General features: G+C 40.7%; 3 protein-coding genes across 3 annotated transcripts; 1 reads left to right on the top strand and 2 right to left on the bottom strand.

The window, feature by feature from the left end:
* Positions 1 to 1109: 1109 nt before the first annotated feature.
* Positions 1110 to 2239, bottom strand: LOC103149907 (gamma-crystallin M3-like). Its single transcript, XM_007569279.2, has 3 exons — positions 2133 to 2239; positions 1800 to 2048; positions 1110 to 1532 (listed from the first exon to the last, which is right to left on the bottom strand). Exons 1-3 carry the CDS (start codon positions 2139 to 2141, stop codon positions 1251 to 1253), a joined length of 540 nt encoding a protein of 179 aa, XP_007569341.1. The 5' UTR covers positions 2142 to 2239; the 3' UTR covers positions 1110 to 1250.
* A 2167-nt stretch (positions 2240 to 4406) lies between these two features.
* Positions 4407 to 5315, bottom strand: LOC107832876 (gamma-crystallin M3-like). The gene is made up of 3 exons (XM_016680295.1): positions 5235 to 5315; positions 4874 to 5113; positions 4407 to 4729 (listed from the first exon to the last, which is right to left on the bottom strand). Exons 1-3 carry the CDS (start codon positions 5241 to 5243, stop codon positions 4454 to 4456), a joined length of 525 nt encoding a protein of 174 aa, XP_016535781.1. The 5' UTR covers positions 5244 to 5315; the 3' UTR covers positions 4407 to 4453.
* A 2969-nt stretch (positions 5316 to 8284) lies between these two features.
* On the top strand, positions 8285 to 9115 carry LOC103149943 (gamma-crystallin 2-like). The gene is made up of 3 exons (XM_016680308.1): positions 8285 to 8356; positions 8470 to 8712; positions 8788 to 9115. The coding sequence occupies exons 1-3, from the start codon at positions 8348 to 8350 to the stop codon at positions 9070 to 9072; spliced, it is 537 nt and encodes a 178-aa protein (XP_016535794.1). The 5' UTR covers positions 8285 to 8347; the 3' UTR covers positions 9073 to 9115.
* Positions 9116 to 13697: the final 4582 nt, after the last annotated feature.

The raw sequence follows: 13697 nt of genomic DNA, 5'->3' as shown, positions 1-13697 counted from the left end.
ATTATCTGGGCCAATCTGTATGACTCTGTGAACATTTTGACATTTTTGTGTAAATGTTTTAGTCCTGCATTATTTTTCCTAAAACCATCTCAGTGCTGCCCTCTTTGATCAAACAGTGTCTGAGCCTGTTTGATTAAAGCTGTGCGGCTTTACATCAGGCGGGATAGGTTTTCGTCACACATCCCCACGTTTGGGTATAAAAGCATCTCACTCAGACGCATGGCTCCACTCACCTGGTGATGAGTGTTGCCGTGGAGACCAGCGATTGATAGCATTACTCTGCTTTAAAAATGTGTGATGTATTGACACCTTTAATGTACTCTTAATGCAAGTTTTAGTACAACTTAGTATGACAACAGTCATGAAGTGTTCATGAAAGCCACAAACATTCATGAAAACCCCTTCATGTTTATGACAGTGTCATGTCAGTCTTATGCACTCAAATAAAGTGTTACTGGGAATGCTTGCTCTGACTTTTACACAGTGTACATAAACATTTGCTTTCAAATGCAGAGTGAAAGACAAAATGGTTAGCAAATAGCAAACTTTTTTTCAAAGGTGATGTATTTGTGGTTAATGTTCGGAAAACCATTTTTGTTGTTTGACAGTTTGTCAAAAATGTTCTTAGACTTGATTAATCAACTGGTACTGTAAGTCGATCGTTTTCCTTCTTCAGACCTGAAGTCAGCTATGTGGTGTTTTGTTAGTCTTAAGAGACTGTTAACAAGATACTGCTTGACTGTTTCACAGATCAAAATGCTGAAGTAATTAGTGAAAAAAAAAGAGTTCATCCTTCAGGAGTTCATCCTATTGTAATGTGTTGGATTTCATTGTCTCCTTCAGATTAGGAATCTAAACACTTCACAGCTTGCCCTGACATTCTGATGCACATTTATAAATCTTCTTATTCCCAGGTTTGATCATCTGCAAAATCCGCTAAGGTGAAATCTCATTATGTTGACGCCAGAGTGGGAGTAAATAAAAACAAAGTAAAATACTTATTGAAACTAGAAACAAAAAAAATCTGAACATGCTTTTAATTTCTATATTTTTTTAATGTTTTGTGAATTAGGTTACTTAGTTTGTTTGGTACAATAATCAGGACTCACTGCAGAATCAACTGTTTATTGACATAAACAGCTCATTTCTCGTGGTTCTATCTCAGATTTTGAAGCCAAAATATCCCAGGAAACTCAAATGGATTGAATTTAAATTGAGTCAATTCATCGACATGAGCTTTTCCTTCCTGTCTAACAGGATTCCATGATGCGTCCGATGGAGCCGATCCGCATGTCCATGGGGCCCGTTCCCATGTCCCTCATGCTCCGGTACTCTCCGGGCCTCAGGTACAGCATCCTGCCTCTGAAGCTGGGCTGCTCATACAGCAGCCAGTGGCCATCCATCACATGGACGGACTGGCAGTCAGACATGCGGTAACGCTCCTGGATGGAGTCGCAGTCGTCCATCAGCTCGTTCATCTGACCACTAAAGTTCTCCCTCTCGTAGATCCTCATCCTGAATGGACCTCTGTGCTGTGAGAGGAAGCACGATTACTTTCAGGAAGCATTTTACCCGCAGTGCAAGTTGAATTAAAACATGAATAGGGAAGAATAAACATCCTTGTAATTAAAGGTCAGATAGAGGCATAGAATGTCGAATGATTAGTTGACAACATATAAAATACACAGGAGGACACAGCAACGTGTTGTAAGAGAGACCTCAAAATGTGATTCTCATGAGAGACCGCTTTAACGTTACATAACCGTAAGACGATGCAGAGTGTGATTATGGGTTGTTACCATGGGGATCATGCGGCAGGAGCGGATGCAGTCGCTCATGCTCATCCCCATGAGTCGCTGGTTGTCGGGGTACTCTCCTCGCCTCACCAGCATCTGGTGGCCCATGAAGTTGGAGCGTTCGTAGACCATGAAGCAGCCGCTCTCCACCCTGCAGGAGTTGCAGCGGCTCAGGTAGGAGGTGAGCTCTGCACAGTCGCTGCTGGTCTCATAGGAACGACCCTGGAAGTTCTTGTCCTCATAAAAGATTATCTGGAAGGAGAAAATGGTTTCAGATATGATCTGGTAGGAAATGATCTGCTTATGTTGTAAGAAACACCCAAAACGCTCTCTTACTCTGCCCATTTTGGTAGTCAGTCCTGTTGTCCCTGATTGCACTGGTAGTTGGGCAAAGCAAACTCTGTCACTTTTATACTCATCATCATGGTTAAATGATCTATGGAGCCATTGTTTTGAATATCTTACTCAGCAGCGTAGCGTACAGGGCTATAATGATAGCTAAATCGCTCTGTAAATGGTTATTATTCCAGTGTGTATGCATCTGGTGCAGTGCCAACTGCAGCGGCTGCCCTATGGGGTACAGGTGGGTGACAACAGAAAATGTATCAGCTGGGACTCTGCTGTCAGCGGGATAAAAAGCACCGTAAGAAATTCAAATAACAAGTCCACAGTCTGAATTTATAGTCTCATTATGTCTGTTATAGTTACAAACTTGAACATGCATTCGTTTTTATTTTGTTTCAACTCTACATCATTTTATTCAGTGTAGTATTTCACGGTCTCTTCTACATGTAACTAATTTGATCTGCCAACCTAGTGAAACATTTATTTTAGTCTGCAAAAAAATATTGAGAAAGACAGACTACACCCTTATATGCACAGTGAAATCACTCATCAGCAGCAACCACAAAGTTCAGTTTTAGAACTAGTGTCAACAATCTTTGATACAGGAAATACAAGTAAAATAGGTACAGGATTCTCAGCACTTTGGGTTGACGGTTCAGAGAATCCTTCTTAGAGTTTTCCAGACAATACAGAAACACACAAAACACGCACAAATTACTAACATTTTTTTTTTTTTTTGGACTGTTATAACCATTAAACAATCTCCCCTTAAGTTCAACCTTATAAGTGGAGACACATATGTTACCATTATAAAATAACTTGCAATTATGCATTGGCAAAGATCAATGCAATTTTCACAGGTGGTGGGACATTATTGTTAGCAGCTGCTGAAAGTAACTAAAAAGTTACTTTTAATGTAACTTTTAATGTACATTCCAAATCAAATAATCAGTAATCTAACTAAGTTACTTTTTCAAGGATTAATCAGTCATGTGATTAAAGTAACTTTTTCAAAGTAACTATGCCATCACTGGTCACTACAGAAGATTGTTGCTTAGAACTGGTGAAAGAAAATGTAGCTTTCTATTTAATATTGTAATATCTTTAGATGATCTGCCAGTGGTAATAACAACAAAGTGCTTAAGAACTATTCAGGAAATCTTAAAATCAATCACAAACAAAATGGTAGCCAGTGACGATATGCTAAATGAGGACTAGTAGGTTTTCTTTCTTGGTGTTGGTAAGAAATCTGACTGCAACATTTTCAACTACAGTTTGCGTAATGCGGCAGTAGGTAGCTTTGTATAAAAATGCTTTTTTTTTTTTTTTTTTTTTTTTTTACATATTTGTTAAAACTGTCACTATGTCCTGACAGTGTAGTGTCAGACAGATAATCTATGAAACAATCAAGCTCCTGAAACCTTCTCCATGTGGCCCTACTGCCATCTGCAGAAACACACCGCTCCCTATCAGAAAGAGCCAATCAGAGCCAGAAGGACGACCTTAGCAGAGTCAATCGCCTTCTTGTTCTCCATGCTACAGCACCTTCCTCACAGCATAGCCTGTCATGAATGCTACGGCTAGTTAGCATAGCTGCTGATGATGGTGGATACACTGTTCCCATGTAACAGATTTTTTTCTCCACCATTAGCACAACTGAAGCAAACCAAGTGAGTAGTATGTAAGCTTGATTGGTAGTGCTAAGACCCTCCTCCATGCTCTGATTGGTTGTTTCTGAACGTGTATTTCTGCAGAGGCAGATCTTCGTAGTTTATCTGCCTCATGTTATTCTTTCACAACATACTGTCAGTTTTAACCAGTATGTTAAAATTGTTTCACATTTTTTAAAAGCTACTTACTGGAGCTTTAGGTTTTTGTAGCAGCTGGTAGAATGTCAAACGGCGTTTTGACTAAAGTACAAAGGGTTGGAGTCCCAGTTGACGGCGTCTCAACTAAAGTTCTACAGCTTTTTATTTCTCTTTCTCACTGTTAACGTTTTAATTGTGTTTTTTAAATCTCTTTCTCAAATGCTGTTTTTATTTTAATTATGTAAAGCACTTTGAAATGCCTTGCTGCTGAAATGTGCTATACAAATAAAATTTAATTGATTGATTGATTAAAGATTTTACATTCTACTCCTGAGAATTTAAAATAGTTTGTAACGTATTAAATAAAATATTATATGTAAAATATGTAGCAGAACTTTCACAACCTACACACGCACGCACAAACATCTACAGGATTGAATGATAAAACAACAAGTCAGTTTGATGTATGTTTTATTTGACTCATGGACACATGACTGTTGTCCCTCAGCAGGAATCCATAATGCGCCTGACAGAGCTGAGCCTCATGCCGCTGTGCCCCAGCTCCCTCATGCTCCTGTACTCTCCAGGCCTCAGGTACATCATCCTGCCTCTGTAGTGGGGCTGCTCATACATCAGCCAGTGGCCGTCCATCACGCTGCAGGACTGGCAGTCAGACATGCGGTAGCGGTCCACGATGTTGTCACAGTCGTCCACCAGCTCGTGGCTTTGACCAAGGAAGTTCTCCCTCTCAAAGATGCGCATCCTAAAAGAACCTCTGTGCTGTTTGGATGAACCCAGAGGGACACATAGCAATAACCTTGCTCATGTTGACTTTGTTAAAAAGTGTCAAAAGCATAATTTAAATGAAATAACATTTCTAACACTAAGTCACTAACTACCGTCTAGGTTGTTTTTAGTGTATACCTGGGGAATTAAGCGGCAGGATCGGATGGAGTCACTCATGCCAAAAGACCCATAGTCGGAATATTCCCCCCTTCTCAGGAAGTACTGATTTCCCAGGAAGTTGGGGCGGTCGTACACGACAAAGCAGCCGCTTTCCACCCTGCAGGAGTGACACCTGCTGAGGAAGGAGGACATGTCAGAGCAGTCGCTCATGCACTCATAGTGGCGACCCTGGAAGTTCCTCTCCTCGTAGAAGATGATCTAGAAAACAAAGAGAAGCTTTGGATGAACATGTTGTCCTTCTCTGTGATTTTATCACTCGTCTGCATTGTTTCTCTGCAGTGCACATCCTAAACAGTTCTCTGGTGAACTCTCTACCCACCTTGCCCATGTTTGATGTGCGTTTGTGGGATTCTGTCCAACAACCTGCGGCTGCCAGGCGGCTTTTATACTTTATACGGGCTGTTAGAGGGTTTTGTTATTTAAATTATCTGGAAGCTGATGAATAAGCAGCTCTGCGATCGCTGTTAATTTCATTTGTGCCATCATGATTCAGGACAAAGACAGGGGAAACGAGTGAAAGTCACGTAGTTGAACCGAGCTAAAGATTTCCAAGACTAGAGGGTACATAAGAGAAATTTCCATCATATTTAAACAACATTATTTGATTTGGATCAATGTTTTAAGTTTAGTAGGTGTATGTGTTAAACATTTCCAATGCTTCTACAGCAGAAAACAAAAAGGAAAATAATAAAATGCTAGTTAGAGATAAAAGATTTTTAGCTGTTTTGACAAAGAAAATAAACTTTTTGTTAATGACATAATAATGAGTTTGTGACCAACTTACCATGACGAGCTGACTTCAAAAAGCACACAGAGCAGTTTCCTTTAGAAAACCAGTTGTTTTATCATCTGATTTATTTAAATTATGTAAAGCTACACTATGGGCAAGATTTAAGTCAAACAATAACTCCCTGGTTTACTAAGCCAACTGGAAGGAAAACAAAACATTAATGAAGTTTCCAAGTTAGGCCCAATTCACTTTGCGTCAACAGAAAATAACCTTGACATCAGAAATATATCAATAACAAAAAAACCACAGAAAGGAACTTTATTTCAGGCCTTTCTGTCAAAACGGTTTTCTGCAGGTTTACAATCTATTGGTGTTCAGTTGGTTTTACTTTTCTGTTTTGTATTTTAAATGAAAGGGTTTGACAGATGTCACCATCGTTTTAAATTTGAATTTATGCTGCATTCCGTCTGAGCTGGGAAATTACAAGTTCCCAGTCAGACAAATGAACTGGAGCGTCATCTGAAGTCAGATTTCCCACTGGGACAGTGACATCAACTCCGGCTACCTCCAGCTACGACTTGTAAGACTGACTTCACATTTCAACATGGCCTCTCATCGCATCAACAACATAAAATGTGGTGGAAACATGTTTATTTTAGACACTGTAAGATTGCAGGACCAGCTCCTGGAGTACTAGTAGATCTGAAAATAACTAAAATATTGCATAAAAGTGTAATATTTCTTGCCAGTCATCTAAGAAAGTGAAACTTTCTTTCACTGTCCATCGCTATTTCAAGCTTTTCTTATTTATTTATTTTTTTTTTGCATTGAATGATTATGGTGTTAAAGAGAACCCAAAATTCAGTGTCTCTGAAAATGACATCACTTTAGATTGAGAGACTTTTCAAAAGCTCAGGAAATCTTTGCAGGTACTTTTAGCTGATTCGCTACAGCAGATCAGATGAAAAGCTGAAGCATGAGTTATTGCTAAATACAAATTCATTCAAAATTGGTGAATGTGAAATCTTTGCCTTGTAACATAAAATGTCAAAATCTCCTCTAACCTAAATCTTGTGAAGTGAATGCTTTCTCTCGTCCCATTAGCATGTTGCTGCACCACTGATCCTTACCGACTTTCCAGGTTTTCATCAAACGTTGCTGTTGGCGCAGCCACCCAGTTTCCCAATAACTTCCAGGGATTTCACCGTTTTCAGAGAGATGCATGTGTTCTACTTCTGGGATGTCCTTCAGTTTAAAAGCCCAGGAACTGGTAACGATTTCAGAGATGAAGAATTATGGTCAGGAGGCATTTTGAAAGTTTCACCAAATAAACATTTCATGGTACCATCACATGTTAAAAACAAGTTTAACATTTAGCTTGAACAACAATGGATATTTCTGTTCAATTCTTAGAATCAAACCAGCAACAATCTCATACTGACTTCATGCTGCTTTCGAACAAAAGACACCATCTTGATTACTGCAGAATGGATCACACACTTTATACCAACAGGGCCTTTATAGGGTTCGCATTACATCGATTTGGCATTTGTTTGATATGCAAATCAGGTTATTTTGAATAACAAAGCTTTGCCCTGTCTGCAGATTGTTAGATTGTTTTGGCACTATTCTTATCTCTATGTTTCCTCACCTACACTTTTTTTTTCTTTGAAGACAAGACCTTCCAAGCGGCTGTATGGGCTGTATGAGCGGCCCATACAGCCTGAGAGCCAACACTGGATGGGATTCAGTGAGAGCATCCAGTCATGTCACTTCATTAAAAATGTAAGCTCAAGATAAGGGTTGCTGTTCTACAGTTGCTATGATTCGCCCTTTCTTTCAGGCTAACGAAGCTACATGCTTTAACACTGAGGGTCAACTGGGTGCCAAAGAGTGCACCAATCAAGCAATATTCACTGAAAGCCTACCGGACAAACGGGAAGGATAAAAGAGAGTAAAAATGTTCAAATATTGTAGATCTGATTCAGCTACACTTTTTTTTCCTGATCTCTTACTCATGTCTTTCAGATGTACGGAAAGTCCTGGAAGATCAGGTTCTATAACACGCAGGATTCTGGAGGTCAGGCAGCAGAGTGTGCTGAGGACGGCCCATCGATTTCTGAGTTCTTTAAGTTCAGGGAGTTCTGGTTGTCCGTGGTGATGGATGGGGCTTGGGTCCAATGCGATCAGCCCAACTATCTGCGACACCAATACTTTCTAGAACGTGCCGAGTATCCAAACTACGCACACTGGGACACCGACTCAACTTCATTGAGTTTCATTGGTCCCTCAATTAACGTTTTTTTATTTTTTATTATTGTCATCATCGATTCTTTTCCTCTTATATCATAGTTTTTAGAAAAACAATACATTGATTAATTTTCATATAAATCATTGTCTCGTACAAATGAATGAACAGCAAGTCTTATACTTTGATAGTCGTTCTGAAGCGAGCCATAAAATTAACTTGCACAGGCTCAGATGTGTTTGGCTGTGGCTGGTTTTGATTCTTGGCACTGCCACACTACAATTGTGTGTTGTGAGATAATTCAGTGGGTAAGAACAAAAGGTAGACTCTAGACAAATATTTGAATTGCAATAAGTGTTACATGTCCTGCTAACCCCGCATTTGTTGGTATTGTTCCTGCCACGTATAAAGACTACTCTGTTCGTTAGTGACTGCAGTATTTTAAACTCTACAAATGGAGAAGGTGGGACAGTCATGGGGGGAACTAACTCCTGTTCAAACCATTGATGATTTTAAACTCAGACCTCTGATAGGAAATGTGTTTGCAATGGAGCCGTCTGTTTGTCTTTTTTTCAGATTGTATTTTATGAAGGTCAGGACTTCCAGGGAAAGTCCTACGACTGCAAAGGGGACTCGGCAGACTTGTACAGCTACATCCGCCGATGCAACTCTGTGAAGGTGCAGGCCGGCTGGTGGGTCCTATATGAGCGCAACAACTTCTCAGGTTACCAGTATATAATTGGCCCTGGGGAGTACACAGGCTATGGTCAGTGGATGGGATTTAATGACTGTGTCAGATCCTGCAAGATCATCAAAAACGTGAGTCTCCAGAAAACAACGCCATAAAACACACCTTGTACATTCAACTAAACACACTTCTTTTGCTATGTTCAGTGCAAGGGCCCGTTCAAGCTCAAGCTATACGGACGACCAAACTTTAACGGTCCGACTCTGGAGGTGACGGATAATATGAATTCCTTGCGAGAAAAATGGCCATGTCAAGTCATGTCCTGCAAGGTCCTCCAGGGTTCCTGGGTGTTCTATGAACACCCCAACTTCAGTGGTCGGCAGTACCTGCTGGAGAAAGGGGAGTATGGGAGTCCTGCTGAGTGGGGAGCCTTGACTGCAACTGTTTGTTCCATCAGCAGAGTCATGGAGCTGCCAAAATCAGACAGCTAAAACTCCTCATAATGTGTTCCAATAAAGCCCATCATCTCCAACACTTTCTGTTCCTGTGGTTATTTATCTGTTTAAATGGGCTGCACAGTGGAACAGCTGGGAGCACTGCTGTCTGACAGCAAGAAACAGGTTCATGGATGGATTGGGTGATAATTTTCAATGTGGAAGAATTAATGAAATGTATCTCCGATTAACTGGCGACCTGTCCAGGGTGACCCCGCCTCTGGCCTGTTGACGACTGGAGATAGGCACCAGCACCCATCCCGACCCCACAAGGGATAAGTGTGTAAGATGATGGATGGAAGGATGGATGGATGGATAATGAAATATATTTGTGAAAATATTGACCATTAAGGTGTAGCAGCTGTAGCTCAGAGTCATAATCACTAATGGTAAAAAGCACACTACTATTGAGATGAGACCAATGACTCTCTTAGAGGATATCATGGCTGAAAATTTAAGTTAATAGTTCAGAATCATAGTAGCATGCCCTGAATGACACCATTGTTGATAAGCCACACTGTTCCACTGCCCATTCAAATCCCTGTCAGCCAACTTGGTCTTAAAGTTTTAATTGTAAAGTCCTTTTGGTGTTTTAAGTGCTTTCCAGGCACACGGTGCCATTTCATTGCACAATCAAGTAACTATGCTAACTTCAGTGTTTATAAAAATATATATCAAACATGACTTAAAAGAAATTTGACATTCTAATTTACTGTCTCAAAATTGGGCCTCAAACTGCTCTTTCTGAAACCCCGCCTCCAGGAGGCAATCACAACACGGCTCCTCTATTAACCCTTCTGTGACGTTTTTACCAGAGCTGCAGTGACAAGTAGCTCCTGTAATCTTATTACGAGCTCAGCAGATGTGCAGTTCCACCAGGTGTTTGCTGATTGCCGCTAGCTAGTCTGAAGGAGCTGAGGGAGGGCTGCTCTGAGGAGGAACTGTGTCTCGAAGGCGGTGCTACATCCACCCAGATGTTTTCCACAGCTGAGTGGTTGCCATGGGAGATTGAAGGGTTTCTCATACACCCATGAAAGAGTCAAGTCAACACTCCATGTATGCTTAAGATAAGATAATAACATTATAACATGATGTAAAGCTTCATGCCGGTCATCTTATTTTCCAGATATCTCACACTGCACATTATGATGGAGGGAGGAGAAGGCTTAAGTGTCTTCATTTTACTGCTGCTCTATATCCACATTGTCTATAATTAATTCACCAGGGATTAGACGATCGCAATTCCATCATCACTTCTTATTAACTAGTAAACAGATCTCTTGTTCCTATGGTTACACATTATAGGAGGAACATGAAACAGTACAGGCAGAAATCAATAAAGAAGTAAAGCCTTCCATAAAGAAAGAAAATCATTAATCATTTTTTTTTTGAGTTAGTGACACTTTGCACTTATTGTGCGGTAATAATTGCCTAATTGTCATTTTCAAACCTTGAACCTGAACCTTCGAGGTAATGACAATGATGTGTACAGGTAATTCAAAATGAAACTCATAACACACACACCATACTCCTGTGTAGATTACTTCGTAGTGTAGTGGTTAGTGTCATGGCGGGAACAGTGACGCCACACTGGGTGTGACACAAATACGTGTATGTTTGGATCATAATCACCTTTTATTATTAGACATTTTATTGCATAACTTCGCTCATCCAGTGCCTTACAGACAGTTTCTGATCAGAGAAGCATCTGACCTGTAGTGACCACCTGAATGGAACAGAGTCAGTGGAAATGTGGGACTTCATCACGCTCTGTGGAACAAAGAGAAAAAGTTGAGGCTCACCATTTGCCTATGCATATGTACAATTTATACTGTTCAGAAACAGTCAGAACCTCATCTCCTCTATAATGAGAAGAAAAAAAAGACACTTTAAAAAAATGAGTCAAAGACGCATGAAAGAATCAAAGTAACACTGCAGGTATGTTTGTGATGAGGGCATAACATTATAATATGATGTAAAGCTAAAAAAAGTAATAATTTCACATAACACTGTTAAACGACTTCTATGCGTCACTTTGAACTTGACCTACTGAAGCTTTCTAAACATGATAATGAAGGCTAAAGGTGAAAGCACCTGGCCAAGAACCTGCCTTGTGTGAGTGCTTGTAATGTTAGAGGTCACAATGGTGCTCTGTGTGTGTGTGTGTGTGTTCTTGTTTATCTGGCCTAACAAGGACCGTCACAGGTTGCGTGCGTGTGTCTGTGTGTGTGAGCCGGTGAGGGTCAGAGCCCAACTAAGCCTGTGGACAAAGAGGAGGCGCCTGCTGATGACTCAGTGGGATTTGTGAGGCTGGAACATGCCAGCTGCTGTTTGTGCTGATGCTCATGATGCTGGAACAACACAGTGACCCCAACAACACAAAGGGAGCGCAGCCAGCTGGGCGCATTCACCTCACCGCTGTTTTGTTTGAAAGATGCTCTTCATGGGAAACAGCAGACTAGGAGGGGGGCAAAGGGGGCCAGCGACTTTCAAACACAGTCTTGCGCTACTGAGCGCCCTCTTGTGATTCATGTCTGGTGCAACACCCGCAAAGACATGTTACAGAGTGGAACTGTGCTATAGACTCAACTAATTTCAAAAGTAAAAGATTTCAGCTGCTTAATATATCAAACAGAGACACACATTTCTGAATTAATGAGGAACAAATTATGGAACAAATTGTCAACATGCTGCATCACAGCCAACATGTTCCACATCGCTGTGCCACGCTGCATAAAACCATGTAAGATGTAGCTTTTTATTATAAGAACATTTTAGGCAGTTTAGAAATAAACAGTAAGAAGTAAGACAATAGATCACATCTACTGAGAAAAGTTCTTTATACAGAGGAAATTATTGAAGTGCTTATTACCCAATACATGTTTGCACAGCGTTTGTGAAAAGACAAAATCCTGACAATTTTGTCAGGATTTTGTTGTTTCTATATTTCTATGTTGTTTCTATATAACAACATAGAAATGCAGTGGTGTTTACCACTGCATTTCTATGTTGTTATATTTTTTTATTAGTTTCTTTAAAAGAAAAAAGAAAAAGTTAATGAAATGTGACAAAAGCTGCAGGATCATGGGTAAAAGCCTTTGTTGGGGTCAAACTGGTCTGACTGAAATGTGTGAAGTGAACAGCTAAACTCCTGCTTTGTACTTTTTGTAAGTAAGATTGTGTGAAATACTTCTGAGTAGTCAACGCCCTAAAGGTCAGACATTTGATAACAAATCTGTTAGAGAAACAGACAGAAATCCTGACAGGACGTCAGGCAGGGCCAGTGAGGGCTTTTCAGGCTGCGGGTCCAACGCTCTGTCACGTCGCGGCGCACATGTCCACAAAGACAAAGAAGGAGGAGAAGTATTGACCTTACAATTGAAAAATTACAAAAATACATTTGCTTAATGGAAACACACCAACTGAAAAAAAACAAAACAAAAAAAAAACATGTTTTTCGCTAAAAGGTTTTTGTGCTAGGAGGTTTTTCAGCTGTATCAAAACAGATGTATTTTGCAAAACTGCAGTGACAGTCTACCAGCGTTACACTCAGAAGTAGCTCCTATAATGAACTCAGTAGATGCGTTTGCTAATTGCTGCAGGCTAGTCTGAAGGAGTCATGGGGGCAGGAGAGGTGGAATGTGGAAGCTTGGAAACTCCAACTCCGAGGAGGAGCAAAGCCTCGAAGTCGGGGCTCTGTCCCGAAAGCCCTTTCGCACAGCTGACTGGTTGTCATGGAGATTCAGGGATTTCTCGAACATGCATGAAAGAATCAAGGCAACACTCTGGGTATGTTTTCGCTGAGGGAATAACATAACATGATGTAAAGCTCAAAACAGCCAATGTTACATAACACTGCCTCTTTAATGGAGCGTTTATTTGCATCCTGATTTGCTCTGTGTAAGTAATGAAAAAGAAACGAGAAACAACAAAAGAACGAGGACAAGTCAGAAAGAGGAAATGGAAGCGCTCCCTCTAATCCAGGTTAAGGAGATGAATTTCCCTCAGGCCTCTTGTCAGCCTTCTGTCCTCTGAGCAGGCCCACCGTGGAGAGGTGGTGTACCTGTGATGTGGCTTCCTGCCAGGGACAGAATCAGACATCAGACGTCCTCACACACCCGTCACTCAGCCAGCACATGCTCGCTTGTTCACGCCTGTAGAGCGTGCAGCTGGCGCTCATGCAGACCTGCTGGGAACTTCAGGGTTCAGAGCAAAAACACTGGATCAGACTCAGACTTCTGCCTCGGTTTTAAATGTTACATTCTTTGGATGTGGTTTTACTCCTTCTGCCTTAACTCTGATCTATTTAAATTCTGCTTCAACACGATTACCTGGGTATGACATCACAAGCGGGAGGACAAATGTCACTGTCCTTTACAAAGAGGATTTTACCAAGTGTCACAATGCTTCTGGACTAACCCAAAACACACAAATGTGGTGCAGAAATAATAATAAAAAAGTCAAAATTAAGGATGGCACATGTATCGTATATTAGTTTTACCTGCTGTCACGTCAGAGAGCTGCTAGTTATTTTGCGTAGCCTCTGCTCAGAATGCTTGACGTCTTTCTGACTTTGACAACTCCAACGTCACAAGCCAACACATCATTTTGTGTTTAATCAG

This window comes from Poecilia formosa, unplaced genomic scaffold (genome assembly GCF_000485575.1).
Source record: "Poecilia formosa unplaced genomic scaffold, Poecilia_formosa-5.1.2 Scaffold239, whole genome shotgun sequence".
NCBI lineage: Eukaryota > Metazoa > Chordata > Actinopteri > Cyprinodontiformes > Poeciliidae > Poecilia > Poecilia formosa.
Note: the sequence above shows the minus strand (reverse complement) of the source record. Positions and strands in the feature narration are given on the sequence as shown.

Excerpts from the sequence above, each read along its gene's own strand:
- LOC103149907 (XM_007569279.2), bottom strand. Across the intron at positions 1,533-1,799 it reads CCTGCCGCATGATCCCCATG|CACAGAGGTCCATTCAGGAT; the intron begins GTAACAACCCAT and ends TTCCTCTCACAG.
- LOC107832876 (XM_016680295.1), bottom strand. Across the intron at positions 4,730-4,873 it reads CCTGCCGCTTAATTCCCCAG|CACAGAGGTTCTTTTAGGAT; the intron begins GTATACACTAAA and ends TCATCCAAACAG.
- LOC103149943 (XM_016680308.1), top strand. Across the intron at positions 8,713-8,787 it reads CCTGCAAGATCATCAAAAAC|TGCAAGGGCCCGTTCAAGCT; the intron begins GTGAGTCTCCAG and ends TGCTATGTTCAG.